The sequence below is a fragment of the Abramis brama genome (genome assembly GCF_963993115.1).
Source record: "Abramis brama genome assembly, chromosome: 3".
In the NCBI taxonomy this organism is placed as follows: Eukaryota; Metazoa; Chordata; class Actinopteri; order Cypriniformes; family Leuciscidae; genus Abramis; species Abramis brama.
This window is the reverse complement of record NC_139965.1, coordinates 5,536,496-5,555,242: the sequence shown is the minus strand read 5'-3', so window position 1 is coordinate 5,555,242 and position 18,747 is coordinate 5,536,496. Positions and strand designations below refer to the sequence as shown.

Here is an 18,747-nt window from a genome sequence, read left to right as displayed (position 1 = left end):
TGAAGTCGTTATTTTTGTTGTTTTTTGCCCACAAAAAGTATTCTCGTCACTTTATAAACTTAAGATTGAGCCACTGGAGTCACTTGGACTACTTTGATGTCTGTATTACCTTTTCTGGACATGGACAGTATACCGTACATACATTTTCAATGGAGGGACAGAAAGCTCTCGGAATAAATCTAAAATATCTTAAACTGTGTTCCGAAGATGAACGAAGGTCTTACGGGCTTGGAACGACATGAGGGTGAGTCATTAATAACCTAATTTTCATTTTTGGGTGAACTAACTTTAAGCAAGCCACCGAGTAGGTGTGTTCAGCAAGATCTAGTCTCTCAGCTGTAAAGGCATGTTGGATGAGGTATTTCTTGTGGGGATGAGACATAGATGATACTGTGAAGGAGACGGCCGCCCCATGAAGCACCTGCTGATCCTGTCTCACTGGTCCTAGTATCAGGGCTTCTGGCAATCCTCTGAGGTTCAGCTGCTATGTGGCTGCTTGAAGGAGGATAGTCCTCTCAGACCCATCGACGAGCACTGCATATGTCTCTAACGATGCATCTCCGTTTGTGATGATCACCTTACTCACTTTTAGCATGACTCTACGGCTACTGACAGAATGGTAAACATATAGGATGTCTTTCTTAGTACTCATAAGACAGGAGTTCTCTGGGGGTTTGAGCGCTGTACTGGCAGTCACAGCTCTCGTGTTTCCTGTTGCAGGTCTTGCACAAGGCTTTCAGTGTGCATCTGGAAGCGTGATGATTGCGTCATATTGCTGTACGGCTATTGAAGGCCTTAGACTTTATATCTTGTAATAGAACAGCAATAGAGAAAGATACAGGCACGCTGGGTGCCCGCTTGTTCTGTAAACATTTGAGAAAGTAATTAGCTACTGGCTGATTCAGTCTGTTTTCAATCACATTCATCACGTTTGGGGATTCCTCATTTACATTCATTAGCACTTCAAATCTGTTCTCAAGATGTATAGGCGGTGGTAGGAGACCAGTGTTTGCAATCCTTGTCAGAGCTGTATCTGGGGTAGAGGATGCTACTGCGGCAATATGTGATGCTCGTGACAATCTGATGTCTCGAGTGCCTTTGGGTCTCGCTCCGTTTGTGCCATCGATTTGTAAGTCGATCGGCTTGTTTCTCTACCTGTCGAGGAGCACTAGTTTCATGGGACTCACCGGTATGCTGAGGGTGCAGCTCTGTTGTGTGCTCCGTCTGGTTTGGTGGTCCCGTAAGTAACTTTGTTTCAAGAACTGCAATCCTTTGTAAAAGTCTGTGGCAGTTAGTGCAGCAAGTAGATTCTTGAACCAGAAGAGGCATTTTCTCTTATCCTTGAGGCAGTTGTGTTTTCCTTTCCCCGGAATATAAGCTGGTCGGGTAAAATAATTATGCGTTTTTGTAGTAATCCAAACTTTGTCATTTGAGCACTGTGCAGTTTGCTGAAGTTAAAATTAGGCGATAAAAGGAGATAAAATATAAAAATATAAAAGCGTATATAAAATATAAAAGTGACTCTATCACTTTTATATTTTCAAGCGGTCCGTGGGGTAGAAAGAGGGGGGTTGAACCAGTAAAAACATTTTGTTCATTTTCAAATATGAAAGAAAGAGTATAGAAAGAGTATCACTTTATAAGAAGATATAAAGTGAAAGAAACCTAAAATTCTCGGGACAGCAGCATGTTTCCAAATTTTAATCTTAACCGTTCTATTTCATCAGAAACGATCTACAAACAGGGCTTTAAGTGTAAAATACCGAACTTGTCCTTTAAATTCTTCAGACTACACTGTAAAATCTACTTAGTTAGACTTACTTAAAAAAAAAAACATGCAAACTGATTGCCTTAAAAAAAACAAGTGAAATAGGAATAGTAGCCTATGTTGTACAGACAAATGCTTAGTTGGTACTCCATGGAGTTTTCGTGTATCTGTAACGGCGACCTCCTGTGGAAGTTCTACATATCCCTTGAAAAGTACACAATACCTCTCCTAAAACTCTACAGGAAGAATGAATGCATTTAGAGAAAAAATTAGGACTATTTGGACAAGCTGGATGAACAGGTAAATCCTTTAATATATTCAAAACACTGCAGTTTTAACAGCTTTCTGAATAAAACCATTAATGCAAGTTTGCATAATGTTTCTATATTACATTTGTTGTCCAATTTAATGTTATTGTGTTGCAAGATTAATCACATGGAAAATATCACTACTAAGCCAATTGTTTAACTTTAGTTAACCCTGAAATTATGTGTATGATATGTGTATATTAGCCTATATCATGTGTTCTAAACCATTATGACTTCCTTTCTCCTGCAAAACACAAAAGGAGAAATTTGGAAGATAGAACAAATACAAGTAATTTACGTACAGTGACATGGTGTCTCAAGACATGCAGGAACCAGTGGTGGTTTGCAGTATTTCAGAGGTTAAGCAATAACCAGTTTTTTTTTATTTTTTTTTATTCAGCCATGATAATCTACTTTGAATGAACACATATAGAGAGGAAAATAGTCAGTAAATAACTTTATAATATCAGTTATCAATATCATAAACTTCATAATGACATCAGTCTGTTTTTCATTCAGTTCTGTACATTCTTTAAAACAATCTTTGTTATGGACCAAGTCATATGGATTTGGGAATTATATGAGGGAGAGTTAAGTATTAATTGGTTTCAACCTTAGCTTTAAATGGATAGTTCATCCAAAAATGAAAATTCTGTCATCATTTACTCACCCTCATGTTGTTCCAAACCTGTATGAGTTACTTTCTTCTGCTGAACACAAAATATGAAAGTGTGAAGAATGTTACTATCAAACATTTGACAGTAGCCATTGGCTGCTGCAGTATTTAAAGGCTACCGTCAACTGTTTAGTTACCAGCTTTCTTCAGAATATCTTTTTTAATTTCAATTTCAATTTAAGGGTAAATCAATGATGACTGACTTTTCATTTTTGGGTGAACTAAACCTTCAGGCTAATGTTAACATGCAATGGTACCATGCATTGAGTTAACAAATTCAAGCTTTGCTACTGTAATGTCATTGTTGTGCATTGGACACAAACTGTTTAAATAATAATAATAAAAAGTTTTCTGACTCTTCTTATGGTCTGTCTTTTATTTAATTAAACTATTTAAATAATATATAAAAAAATATAGAAAAATACTTTGTTCTGTTATTCATTAGCTAAACATGACTATTTATGTTGTGGCAACTTATGATTTTAACGTAATCTTTTGAGTTGCGTGGACTTCAGTCCTTGTTCGTGGTGTTTACTCAAAAAAGAGCTTGCCATAAGTTGCCTTTTTTTTCTACAGTGTTGTTTTTTATATATGTGGTTTAATATTACTTAAGTTACTTTAAGGGTCAAATCAAATATAAATAGCACATTAAATTTACAAGTTACAACTATATGATTAAACCACATTGTGTCCCTTTTCAGGTCTGGTATAAAGACTGTTGCTCATGAGGCCGAAATTTTCACCCAATAGAGAAAAGTAATGAAAATAGAAAATAAGTAGAGGGAACACTGCTTGCAACTCAGGTTTTATTTAATATATATATTTTTTTTTTTATTATTATTAAATGTCATTTTAAACACATTATTACATTATCAGTATCTGGAGATTATTATAAAGTGATTGCACAAAGTATGAAGCTATATAAATATTTGTGTATTGGTATTATATAAGGTTATTTGAAGACAATACATTTTATATATATATATATATATATATATATATACAGTGAATTTCCCCATAACACCCAAACACCAGCCCAAAAAATACAATGAGGCCTGAATGTAAAGCAACTGATTCATGATTGACACAATTAGAAGTAATCAAATAACTTGTGCATTACATGTGCAATCTGTCTTGACATTAGAGCTGCATGATAATGGGAAAAAATGACATTGCGATATTTTATTTTTCTGCGATATATATTGCGCTATGAAAACAATTTCACCAGATGACTTGAATGGTACTATTTGGAAAGAATTAATCATTCTACAGTAGAATGACTGGGGTGATTTTATAATGGGGTAAAACTGTTGTAAAGATGTCTGGCGGACATCTCGACATGGATGAAGGAACATCACCTGCAGCTCAACCTGGCAAAGACTTCTCGTCCTCCCTGCCAATCCGTCTCTACAGCACGACTTCACTATCCAGCTAGATTCATCATCAATCACCCCATCAAGCTCGGTCAGAAATCTTGGAGTGATATTCAAAAATAAAATCAGACTAATATCACAGACCTTAAGTGTAGCCAGGCTACGTTTGAATGTTTAATTCTGTCCTCCGTCGTCACTCATTAAGCAGGGCTGTAGTGTTGTGCGAGCTGTGGCACCGCGTGAGAGAAGAGTGTGAGTTCCCAAGAGTGTGAGTTCCGTCAAAGGAGAACAAACGCTTAGTTCGTGGAGAGGCAGCGGATGCATCCCTACCAGAAGCCTACGATCGGTCAACGAGCAACGTCTCGTGGTTCCATCACAGAGAGCCACAAAATCACTTTCCAGAACATTCTCATTCACAGTTCCATGCTGGTGGAACGCTCTCCCCACCCTCATCCGGAATGCAGAATCCCTGACAACATTCAAAAGACAGCTGAAATCCCATCTCTTCCGTGAGCACTTAACCGGATAAAAAAAATCCTCCCTTATCAGGCTTATGCTACTCTGAGCTATGCCTGAACTTTGTATTTTGAGCACTTCTTGTGTTGGTTTTGCTTCTTCACGATGACTCGCTTAATGTAAGTCGCTTTGAACAAAAGCATCTGCTAAATGACTAAATGTAAATCTGCATAGAAAGTAATAAACAAATTATTACTATTTACAAATTATTACAAATGAACAAACTACATAAATACAATAGAACAAAGATATAAATGAAATGAACAGTGCTTTATTTTCTTCACGTAAAAAAAAAAGAAAAAAAAAAAGCCAGCAGTCATTCTATTCACCGATCAAATAAGGCTTTTGGCCGGACAAAAATATGCTTTGGCGGCCCGCAAAAAAAAAAATTCAATGCAGGAAAACCCCTGCATAACCGACTGTGTTTAAGGATATTCACCGAGACGGGCATTCTGACTTAATTCTGAAATTCTCATGTCCGTTCAAGCTCAGAAATAAGAGAAAGAGCACTGAACTGTGTGTCTGCCTGGCTCTGTGCGCACACAGAAAACATACGCAAGTTCCAGTGTTCTGCTTGATGTTTAAACTGACAGTACTTAAAAACACATGCAATTGATAAACTTTCACTCTATGATGGTTAACCTTTGCAATTAATCCGCAAATCACGTTAAGGGCTGGGGAGCAGCTGGCCCGTACGGATCATGAATCACGGATCAGCTACCAATTCTTGACATCCCACATCCTGCGATGTGACTATCGTGTGTAACAAACGCGATATTGATGATAAACGTGCAGCCCTACTTGACATTGCAAGAGGAGATTCCTTGGTCTCCACTTTGATATCAGTGTAAGTGACGCCTTTGTATGTGCCCTTGGTTCCATATGAATACACACTGCCGTTCACGCAGGTCATCTTCACTGTGCCAGTGTAAGGAAGGTCAAAAGTGTCTCTGCCAATAGTGACTGAAACATGCAGCTTCTTCCCTGGTGGGACTTCTACATCTGTAGACAGAGTTTCGGTTCTCTCATCTGTGTGCTCCTGACCATAAGTGCTTTCAGATCCAGCACTTAAACTGTATCCTGAAGAAGCTTCAGCAATCTCTGGAATCCCAGCCTTCACTTTCACACTAAATGTTGATGTAAGGTTCTTACTCATTGACCATGAAGATGTTTTGATCACTTTCTTTGAGCTTTCAATTTTTTGTTTTTGTGTGGCAGATGAGCTGTTCCTGAAACTGAGGGATTTGATTTCTTCTACTGCCACCTTTGGTATCAGTTGGTTGAGAGTGGGATAGTGGACATCGGTGAGAACTGTTGATTCAACTGCTTTGAGAAACATGAATCCCATCTTGTCAATTTCCCAACCAGATCTTCCTACAACTCCCAAACAATATCCAGAGCCGACATCCATGGAATATTCTGTTTTTAAACTCTGGCTTGTCATCTTTGCAAAAAACTCTCTCCCCTGACTGGTCTTGAATTTGATGGCTCCAAGACGTGATCCTGCTCCGTTCGCCCACAGGGACAGTGAGGTGAAACACTCACCAGGTGTGAACTTGAACTCTTGATACGGTCCTCGTGCATTAAAGTGTGGACCTTGTCCACCAAATTGTTTATGTCTCCCGTCTGAAAGCCAGACCTTGACAGCCTTCACCTGCGATTCTCCTTCCCAGACTCCGATCTTCTCTAAACTGGCACCACTGCTTTCACCAGTAAATGAGAATCGATCCCCTCCGTCTCCACCAATTTGTTGAAGAGTTGTTGTGTCGGACATCAAATCTGAAAATAATATAAATATAACATTTAAGAAATTAATATAAATTATATAAATTAAATTATAAAAATGTAACACAAAAATAATATCAGATCAGAATTAACATCAGCTTTACACTTTATTGCAGAGTTTCCCAGCCCAGTTTCTGGAGACACAACAACAGTACACACTGGACTCCTTTCGTAATTGACCCATTCATTTCGGGTCTGTGAGTATCTACTAATAAGCTGACTTGAATCAGGTGTGTCTGAATAGGCAAATTTGAGAGTAGGCATCTAATGTTTTGAGTAAAAAAAAACATTATTTTTGAATAATTTTGGAAATTTTAAATAAATTCTGAAGAAAATTGGCACTGTTGATCACACTAGTCTACTTTAATATTTCATCAGGAATTTTGTTTTCAAAAACTTTTATTTTGTACAAAATGGCACATTGTTACTCTTGTGGTGTTCCCGGTCAAAAATGACCGGACTACAATAAATAGCTTATAAATCAATCATTATGCAATATTATCACCCAATATTGGATTCAATCTTTTTGTCCACTTGTTCTCTTTCAATTAGGACTGGTTTTATATTTCTATTTGCATCTGATCAATGGTAGGCCTCATTTATTTGAGAGAAGGCATCTCAATTTTTGAGTAAAAAAAAACATTATTTTTGAATAATTTAGGAAAAATAAAATAAAATCTGAAGAAAATTGGCACTGTTGATCACACTAGTCTACTTTAATATTTCACCAGGAATTGTGTTTTGAAAAACTTTTATTTTGTACAATATGGCACAGAGTTACACTTGTGGTGTTCCACTGGGCCATTGAGGGCCATTGTGGGCCATTGTTTCAATGGGCCATTGAAAGTGAATGGGAGAGACCAATGCAACCAATGAATGGAACAACACAAAATATGTATCATTTTAAAGCTTAGAATCTCAGCTTTTTAATGCATCTAAACACTTTGATCAACTCCTAACGACTGCTGAGTTATCACTCTAAAACTGAGTGTACCCCCCGCAGGCGCCACCTAGCTCTGAAATAAATAATCATAATATTTTTCAAAACTATTACCTTGATCAACTTAAAATAGGTGTCATTTGAAGGCTTAGAGTCTGAAATTTACAATGAATGTAGCCAATTTGATAAACTCCTAAGTAGTGCTGAGTTATTTGCTGATAAATAAAAATAAAAAAAATCATAATTTATAAACTACTTTTTTGTATTACATTCAGCAATATGTCAAATACATCATATAGCTCTGATAGTCCTGTGTCATATGTCATTTGAAAGGTCTCAATGAGTAGAATACAACAAGCATAATTGTTTCAGGCTTTTTTACTAAACTTGAGCGAGGTTTTTCTAAAAGAGGCCCTTCAAGATACCCATGTGTAAACCATGTATGGATGCTGAATGTTAGACACATTTCCGCTCGTAACTTCATGAAACATGCTCCGATTGTGGATAATGGCACATCATTATTTACAGCAGATGCTTACAATTAAAATGAGTCCAAACTCAACATAATCCATCACTCAGAACTAAAGATATTCCTCATGGAGTTCTAACCTAAAAAAATACCACAGACGCACAGACTCACGTAGCCAACCAAGGTAGCTTAGACTTGGCCTTTTTACTCATATCTTCATGAAAATTATATCGATCATGAAAAATGACACATCGTTATTTACAGCAGGAGCTCACGATTAAAAAGAGCCCAAACTCAATATATTCCATCAATCAGATCTAAAGATATTCCTCATGGCGTTCTAACACAGAAAATACCACAGACGCACCTAGCCCAGTATATACTCATGAAGCACTCGCGTTTGGTTTTCGCTCATAACCTCACGAAGCATGCACAGTTCGTAGAAAACTGTACATCATTATTTTCAGCAGACTATCACTATTAAAAAGAGCCCAAACTCAGCATAATCCATCACTCAGATCTAAAGATATTCCTAATTGAGTTGTAACACACAAACCCCCACATGCGCTCACAGAGCCTTGAATATAGATGTAGCCTAGCACTTATGTCGCGTTTTAACTCATAACTCAATGAAGCATGCATAAATTGTGGAAAATGGCACATCATTATTTACATGAGATTGTTAAGATTAAAAAGAGCCCAAACTCACCATAATCCATCACTCAGATGTAAAGATATTCCTCATGGACTTCTAACACATGTCTCTCCCATTCACTTTCAATGGCCAATTGGAACACCACAAGTGTAACTCTGTGCCATTTTGTACAAAATAAAAGTTTTTCAAAACAAAATTCCAGGTGAAATATTAAAGTAGACTAGTGTGATCAACAGTACCACTTTTCTTCAGATTTCATTTAATATTTCCAAAATTATTCAAAAATAATGTTTTTTTTACTCAAAAAATGAGATGCCTACTATCAAATAAATGAGGCCTACAATTAATCAGATGCAAATAGAAAAATAAAACCAGTCCTAACTGAAAGAGAACAAGTGGACAAAAAGATTGAATCCAATATTGGGTGATAATAATGCATAATGAGTGATTTATAAGCTATTTTTTGTAGTCCGGTCATTTTTGACCGGGAACACCACAAGTGTGACAATGTGCCATTTTGTACAAAATAAAAGTTTTTCAAAACAAAATTCCTGGTGAAATATTAAAGTAGACTAGTGTGATCAACAGTGCCAATTTTCTTTAGATTTCATTTAATATTTCCAAAATTATTCAAAAATAATGTTTTTTTTACTCAAAAAATGAGATGCCTACTATCAAATAAATGAGGAATACAATTAATCAGATGCAAATAGAAATATAAAACCAGTCCTAACTGAAAGAGAACAAGTGGACAAAAAGATTGAATCCAATATTGGGTGATTATATTGCATAACAGGTGATTTATAAGCTATTTTTTATAGGCCGGTCATTTTTGACCGGGAACACCACAAGTGTGACTATGTGCCATATTTTTTACAAAACAAAAGTTTCAAAACAAAATTCCTGGTGAAACATTAGAGTAGACTAGTGTGATCAACAATACCAATTTTCTTCAGATTTTGTTTAATATTTCCAAAATTATTCAAAAATGTTAAAAAAAAATACTCAAAAAATGAAATGCCTACTCTCAAATAAATGAGGCCTATGATTATTCAGATGCAAATCAAAATATAAAACCAGTCCTAATTGAAAGAGAACATGTTGACAAAAAGATTGAATCCAAGATTGGGTGAAAATATGGTATAATGAGTGATTTATAAGCTTTTTTTTATGGGCCGGTCATTTTTGACCGGGAACACCACAGGTGTTATAGGGTTTTGAACACCACATGAGGGTTAAATTATCCATTAATTTCAGGTCTGTGAGTATCTACTAATAAGCTGACTTGAATCAGGTGTGTCTGAATAGGCAAACATGCTAAATGTGCAGTTCTGGCATTCCTCTGGGAACAGGGTTGGGGAACATTAGCCGCTTTTCTACTGTCAGGTTAAACGGATCTGTTGTTCAAAAATGAATATGAACTTATTTTCTTTCCGTTATTCGAGGTCTGACACTGCATCACTGCACCAGTTGTCTTTTCTGCAAATAAATGCTCTAAATGACAATATTTTTATTTGGAATTTGGGAGAAATGTTATCAGTAGTTTATAGAATAAAACAAAAATGTTAATTTACCCAAACACTTATCTATAAATAGTGAAACCAGAGAAACTGATCATTTTGCAGTGGTCTCAGAGCTGTATATGTGTGTGAACATACATTCACATTTATAAGGGAACATGTATGTGCAATATATGTACACAATAAAGGATACAACTTAGTGAATATTACATGTAATGCTATTTTTGTTTTCATTCACATGATATTTTATATGTATTAATATACAGCCATACATGGTCAATGCATATATTGCAGTATTTTGAAAAATATAAGCACTAGTTTCCCATATATGGAAATGTATGATGTAATATAGCACATTATTTTTTGCTGTATATTCCCATATTATTATTTTTTTTCCGTAAGGGTTTACACTCTTGTTAGATATTTTTATCTCAGAAATGTTGCAGGAATTGCAAAAATAAACATTTTCACAACGTTCACAAAGTTATATAACCTCGGCTCACTAAGGATTGCAGTGTGGTTCTATCATGCCAAGAATAAAAGATCTGCCTGAGCAAAACATGGCTCAAAAATTCATAATGTAATTTACTGACTCACGTTTCATTTCAGGAGGAAGATGCCCCATGCTGTCGTCACTGGAGCCAGAGTCACCCTGAAGGCAATGCACTTCACATCCAGTCATAGATGCGCAGAGAGCCTCTTCAAAATCTACAGAGAGAAGGGTGACAACTCAGGATGAGTGCAAATCCAGATAAAACCTGATTAACTCAAATAGATTCACAATCACATGGTCTCTGCCACTGAAATGTACATATTGATCGTCCTCAATGTTTAAAAGTTCAATAACAAAGAATAACACACGTTTGATCTGACTGGCTCCGGCTTTATAGACATCTTTTTTTTTTCATTAAATATTAGACAATGCCGACAAAACAAAGTGTTTTGTGTTTGCGTTTATCCACGTAATAGCCTTTATTCATTTCTCAACTTGCTTATAGCCTGTACACTTATATTAATATGAACTTTTAACAGGTTAACAAAAGCATCGGGGAACACAAGCACACAAGATCGTGCACCCCGTAGCCTATAGTCTGCGTCGCCATAATTATTTAAAAATATTAAACTAATACTGTTATGGAGAGCACTTGATAATGTCTTCTGAACTAGGCTATAATGAACAAGACAGCCAAAGTACTTGTTATTTAATTGCATACCCCAAAGACGCGTTTATCAATATTTTTTTATTTAATTACAGACATGATTTATATTTACATAAATTAGTGGTGTAATGATACACAAAACTGACGGTTCGGTACGCCCCACGGTTTTGACATCTCGGTTCGGTTCGGTTCGGTTCGGTGGGGTGGGGGGTGTAGAAAGCTAAAATTGCTTCTTTTTTTTACAGTGGTTTAATGAACAAATTCTGTCTTTGTCTTTAAATTAATTCAATTACAATTAGATTTTTCGCAAGGATAAAAAAAAAAAGATCTGCTAATGCTGTAACTATATAGGGAGCCCACACATTGCTATAACCTTAAAGGTTAACAACAGAGCCTAGACTTTTATGAAGGTAAAATAGTAGCAAAACTCGAGAGCACGTAAATGTGAATTTTCGTACTTGTACATGAACATTTACACTCACAGCTCCAATGTGAAAACCTGTATAATAAAAATCTGAAGTTGAATGTTGAAATTTGCACTCGCAGACAATAGTCACAAACCTGTATTCTGAATCTGAAACTGCAGACAAGTAGACACAAATGTGTAAAATGCCATTCACAGAAATACAACGACAGACACAAACTTGTAATATATATTTTGCGTTTAATCTTACGTTCACATTCGCGGTACTTCCTCAACTAGGCACTTGCAGCTTCTCAAATCTGTCACTGCAATTTCAAATTTCGCGCCTTGACTTTTGCTACTCTTTTCGCGATATATCAGGTGCAAAACTATGGAACGCCGTTGGGGACAATACCTATTATATGCAACGCGTGAAATTTGGACGCATTAACACGCACAGTTTGTACGCGTCTTTTTGGTCCGTGTAAACGCGAACGTTTTGTACGTCTAAACGCGAAGTTTTTTGTCATGTTATTTAAAGACACGATCGTTTGTATCGCCTTAACGCAACATTTTTGGCCGTGTATTTTTTGTTACGTGTTTCTATACGAACGTTTTCGTCGTGTAAACATGACATTTTTGAACGTGTAATATTTCTGAGTCTTATTTGATGTGCGACATACAAATTTTTCTGTTTTAGTTAAACTGGTGATAATTTAGAGTCAATGATTAAATACATTCAATGACTGCATGAATTAACATTATATTCTTTTGTAACGTTAAAGGAATTTGTCCTGTAGGAAAAGTGAGTGGTCTCTGTGATCCAACGACCATAGCCTATTTCCCCCCTGGTTAATGCATTCGAGGTGTCTATTTGGACCACTGCAAATAGCCTACTTGTTGGCAGAACTAATTACACTAGGCCAGTCTACCCTATATGTGGAAAAAGTCACCTCTTTAGTCAGCGGTTTCTGTGGCGTAACGTGTAAAGGGAGACCGGGGTTCTATTCCCACTGACAGCGCTTTTTTTTTATAACTTTACAGTTATTAAACGCAAAATTGTTTTCAATAAAAATGACTTTTTATTTGACTTAAAATTCATTTTAATTCATAAAAGTTACATTTAGGGTAAGGTTAGGGGTGGCTCTAGTCTTTAATATCTCAATAAGTTGCCATGATTTTAATATTGTTTTATAAATCTAATAATCTACTGTCAGTTAAATTGCAGGATGTTTAATGCACAACAATACTGATGAGCAAATAGTAACGTTATCTGTCACTATTTATAAGTAAATAGCATCTAAATGTCTACTGAATCCACAACTGTTGCTATTTACACTTGGACTTGGACTGGCTGCCCCACAGTTTACGTGGTCCGCCTGCTGTAGTGATTCTGTAATGTTTATGTGTCGTATGATTGTGTCTGTGTTTAAATGTTGAATAAAGATTTGTAAATTGTCATAGGCTACTGGTGCTTTGTTTTCTGCTTTTGTATTTGCCTTATTGTTATAATATAATTGTTAAATTTGTGATTGTTACAATATATTGTTGTTATTAGATTATTTTTATCTGACATATACAGTATACATACAGTATATGTGTATTAATTATTTCCAGTCAAACTGACATCCCGACTTCAAGGAGCATTCCAGAGTCTCTCATACCAGATTGATGCTGGCCCACTCGGAGATTACTCCAGTCATTTTGAAAAAACAATAGCCACAGTATTTAGTATTTAGCCTTTGCTAACTTTATTATTCATTGTATTTATTAAAGTTGAATGATTTATGGCATTTATTGGCACTATTATGTATAATTATTGACACCCCACCCTGGACCTCACTAATTATTAAACCCTATGGCCGTATCCAGTGTTGTATGTTGTATATATGTTAACATATGTTATACACAGGGCTTAATTTGAGCCTGAACACGCCGGAACATGTTCCGTCACCTCCGACATTGGATCCGGCACCTTTTTTTATTGGATCCGGCACCTACTGTGTCACTAAAATTAATTGCCTAAATGAAAAATAAATAAATAAATAAATACTGTTTGTGTAGTGTTCAATGTTTGTGACACATGACTTGCGCGCTTGTTGTACGAGTTGAGATTGCTGTTAGCCTCGATCGTTTCACGCAGGGGAAAAATGTCAAAAAGACAGGAAAGTTTGCTTAACTTTTTCAAATACGCTGGACAGTCAGATCCCAAACAAGCAAAAATCGTTTCCGCTGATCAAAAAGGAGACCACGGTGGACACAGTAGCCTAGTATCGACATAATATCTCGTTATTTCGACATAATAAGGGGACATTCTAATCTGCATTAAGCCACATTAAGCGTTCTTATAATGGGTTTCTATGGGAGGAAAATGCTTAACGTGTAATTGCGTTCATATTCTGGGCTCATTTGATTTGTTTTTCTGATTTGGGCTTTTCTGATTTTTGTACATAGCATAGCCTATTTGTTAGGATTTTAGTATCATAATGATTAATAAATGCACGCACAATTATCCGTGAACTTGATTTGAACAAATGCCTTTCAACTTGTGTGCGCAAAATTCAGAATTAAATTAATGTGCAGAAATTTGTCCAAATAGAAAGTATGTAGGCCTACTATACTGTTTTAGCCATTAAAAAAGCGCATTTAGTTTCATATTTGTTAAAATATTATAATGTTATTTTTTTTTTCCATTTATGTTGATTTATGAAAAGTGAACAGCACGACCGAGTAAGATAGGATGCGCAATATGAGACATGGAGCGGGTCAGACATGATTTTGACCGTTGAAGTTGAAGTTGTTTTGTAGAAAGCCTTTCTTTAAAGTGAATTTCGTTTTGTATAAATTGTATCTTAATTTTAATCAATTTTTCATCAACCAATTGCCTGTATAGGCCTACGAAACAAATATAACGGAGGCGCCCGCGCGCTCACTTCCATTGCACGTGAACTAGAGCACACCCTAACTTAACGAAACTCAGTGTATGCCTCACACAGACATGACAAATACATCAAATACACAAAGCTTGAAATGTCTTTAAACGAAATAATTCAAAACGAAAAAAGAAAAAGGCTACTCTCTGATTATGTAATCCATTAGTCTTATGTATGTGCATTTCTCTCTATAAGCGCGTTCACACGGAGATGGCGATCGTCAACTTCATCTTTGCAGCCGAGTCGACACTTTTAGAGAAAACACTTGTTTATTAATAAAAATCAATACACGCATCACCGGATTTACAGATGCACGCACACATATTATTTCGAAATAACGAGATATTGTGTTGAAATAACATTATTATTAATAATAGCCTACATCTTTTAGAATAGGCCTATTTGATTGAATGCTGAAAGTTGCCCTTGTTCAATTTAATAAAAATAAAACTTTAATTGTGATCATTAACATAACTGAATATTAAATATTTAGTGGCCAAGTTTTGCGCGGCTCTCCGTCAAATCTAGCACCCACTCAGCACATGCGTTAAAAATTCTCTGGCGCTGTCCCTGCAGAGAAGCTACGTAGGCAGTGTAATTTTTATTTTATTTTATTTTTTTTGTTTGTTTTGTTCCGTTACCTCCAACCCCCGTTTTGAGTCGCCGGATCTGCGCTCCGGGACCTCCCACTTTACAAATTAAGCACTGTACATGTGTGTATATAGCCTGTTATAAGAGGATGCAAACTGAATGCAGTCTGTAAAAGTTCTTTGACAGTTTAATAAAAAAAATTCTAAGAGCCATCGTAGAGAGCAATCCACTTTTCCACGTTACCGGAGACAAAAAACCTGCATGAGTACAAACGGGATGAGATGCCACAGCATGACACAGCACTGACATCACAGCCAACGTATAAATGCATCATTGACTCTAAAGTTTTACGCTTGCCTATGTACATGCCAACGTAAAATTACGATCTCATTCACGAACAAATGTTACGTGTGACGTTTGCATAGGTATTTGCTTACCTAACAGCACATCATCCCTCACGGAAAGAAATGTCGTCTGATGTTTATATATGTATACAGCAACGTGCCATCACATCACAAATGCAAATGAAATCCTAAATAGAGCAACGCTATTGGCTGTTGTGCGGTCTGACGCGACACCCGAACATATACTTCGTATTTACGCGTACAAACTGTGCGTGTTAATGCGTCCAAATTTCACGCGTTGCATATAATAAGTATTGTCCCCAACGGCGTTCCATACAAAACTAACTTGTGCACTTGAAACTCAGAGGCGGTGAGAGAGAAAGGGGGGCGGGAGGAGGGGGGGTCAAAGGAGCCGTTTTATTGGTTGGCACCTAGCCAATGAAATGGGACTTCGATGATGTCACGAAACCCAAATGCACTGAAACGCTAACATGGCTTAATGCATTAGACTGATATTAAAAGAAATAAACGATATTATCAAACTCAGTAAACACAATGCTAATAATGCATACTACAGAAAAGCAGATGAGCACAGAATATGGCGAAAGAAAGCAAATGTGTGTTCAGTGCAAATAAACTTGCTGCATGTGTTAATATATATATATATTATATATAATAATGTAACGAATTATGTGGGTTTTTTTTATAACTGTTGGTCCATTAAGCCTTAAGCGTTTTCTTGGTTTTCTATGGGAGGAAAACGTACAATTAAACTCGTTTCATCTATTCAGAGCTCAATTGCTTTGCTTTATTTGTATGGTGTTTCCTGAGTTTGGTCTTTTAATACCACTGTCTCAATTAAACGCGTTGTGTTCATATTCTGTGCTCATCTGCTTTTCTGTAGTATGCATTATAAGCATTGTGTTTACTGAGTTTGATAATATCGTTTATTTCTTTTAATATCAGTCTAATGCAAAGCCATGTTAGCGTTTCAGTGCATTTGGATTTCGTGACATCATCGAAGTCCTATTTCATTGGCTAGGTGCCAACCAATAAAACGGCTCCTTTGACCCCCCCTCCTCCCGCCCCCCTTTCTCTCTCACCGCCTCTGAGTTTCAAGTGCACAAGTTAGTTTTGCACCTGATATATCGCGAAAAGAGTAGCAAAAGTCAAGGCGCGAAATTTGAAATTGCAGTGACAGATTTGAGAAGCTGCAAGTGCCTAGTTGAGGAAGTACCGCGAATGTGAACGTAAGATTAAACGCAGAATATATATTACAAGTTTGTGTCTGTCGTTGTATTTCTGTGAATGGCATTTTACACATGTGTGTCTACTTGTCTGCAGTTTCAGATTCAGAATACAGGTTTGTGACTATTGTCTGCGAGTGCAAATTTCAACATTCAACTTCAGATTTTTATTTTACAGGTTTTCACATTGGAGCTGTGAGTGTAAATGTTCATGTACAAGTACCAATATTTATTGTACAAGTTCTCAAATTCACATTTACGTGCTCTCGAGTTTTGCTACTATTTTACCTTCATAGACTTTTAGCCTAATTTCAGATACTATTTATTTTTAGATATAATAATCAACACTCAACACATTGTATGAAAACATGTAAACTGCACATAAGGCAGTTTTCTCATTAACTTATGTTTTCTACTCTAATTTGTTATTGAAATATAATTTACACAGAACGCTGTCATTTTCATGACAGATATTTAAAACATAGCCTATATAATATGTTTTACTTAACATGTTAATGATATCTTGATTATTTAATGTAGCCTAATATAGTGCATTTATTTAGTGCAAGAGTTAATTTAGGAACCAACAAGCCGTGGGAACTGAATGACTTGCCTGAGGTAAATATAAGGCTAGGCTATGTGACAAACTAAGACGTTTTATTGGCGTCTTTCCGCTGCTGAAACACTGATCGATCGATTACACAAGTTATGATGCCTTTCAGTAAGTATACTGTATCTTTTAACATACCTTCAGGTGTCCATTCATGTTTATTCTGTAACTGAGGAAGAGAATCGCGTTTACTTGCGCTGCCGCTTTAAATGAGGAGTGAGTAGTGATCTGTCACGCCACATCAAAGAGCGCCAAAACGGCATTTATTGTTTGAATTTCGTGATCAAATAGACAGAATTTGACAGATTACACCTTGCTTATTATCGAAAGTAACAAAATACGGAGTTTGCTATTAGGGCTGCAGCTATCGATTCTTTTTGTAATCGATTAATCTAGCACTTGATCGATTAATCGAGTAATCGGATAAAAAAAATAAGTGTGTTTTTAAACAAACAAAACCAATAATGCATAACGAAAATGATGTGGCTGTAAAATGATCAAGCATTTGGCTTTTATTTCTCAAAAAAAAAAAAGAAAAAAAAAAAGAGGTATTTATTCCAACTCCAACATTTGGCTCCAAAACTAAGCCTATTTATTGCAATCTTTACCCATTTAGTGTTTATAAGTGCGAGTGCCAACAATTATATAACAATACAGTTAAGTCAACTTTATACTGTAAAACATGTATAACATGTAAAACTATGAATACAAACTTAAATAGTAAAGGCCATTTGGCCTTAGTTTTGTCTTCTTAATGCAACATTACAAAAAAAGGATCGCACCTTCTGCAAATTACCCACTGGAGAACAAAAATAAATGAAATGAACATAAAATATCAAGCCAAACAGGTACACAATGTATACAATTTATAAAAAAATAAGTGTAGCTTTGAAAAGGGGAATGTTTTATTGCAAATATGCATTTTGTTAAATAGAATAATAAAAGCATTTTGTTTTTCACTTAGGCTAGTTGAAGTATATTAGCACGTTTTGTAGTATTATATTTTTTTGTTAATTGAAAATGTTCTATGCTAAATTACTTTGGTAGACGATTATGCCTTCCCCAAAAGTACGAGTGGATTTGGAGAAGCAGGCTGGTGGGGAGTTTCATTTTTTGTTGTTGTTGTTGTCGTCTATAACTATTATTATTTTTGGCAGACGTGACAAACAAGGTCTCACAAAGACTGCAATACAATATTTACAAAAGATAAACTTTCACTCTGTGATGGTTAAACTGTGCAATTAATCCGATAATGATAGGAAACCCAGCAACGGCGATGATAGAGGCGAATTGCTAATGAGCTACTGCCGCTCTGCTGAAGCGAAGTCCCAGAAAACGGCACAGGTTTTGTGATTTTGGCTAAAAACAGCATAATCATCATTTAAAGGTGCCATAGAATGTGAAATTGAATTTATCTTGGCATAGTTAAATAACAAGAGTTCAGTACAT

At 36.0% G+C, this 18,747-nt stretch overlaps 1 protein-coding gene across 2 annotated transcripts in view; it reads right to left on the bottom strand.

Moving 5' to 3' along the window:
- Positions 1-3,815: 3,815 nt before the first annotated feature.
- LOC311079814 (aerolysin-like protein) overlaps positions 3,816-18,747 on the bottom strand; it is a 57,831-nt gene continuing 42,899 nt past the window's right edge. The window contains exons 3-4 of one of the 2 annotated variants that reach the window (XM_084109537.1): positions 10,608-10,718; positions 3,816-6,420 (exon numbers count right to left, since the gene is read on the bottom strand). In XM_084109537.1, coding sequence (XP_083965663.1) covers positions 5,348-6,420; positions 10,608-10,718 — 1,184 coding nt within the window. In that variant the 3' untranslated portion in view covers positions 3,816-5,347. The remainder of the gene's footprint in view (positions 6,421-10,607; positions 10,719-18,747) is intronic. The other variant, XM_084109536.1, reaches the window with a different exon arrangement.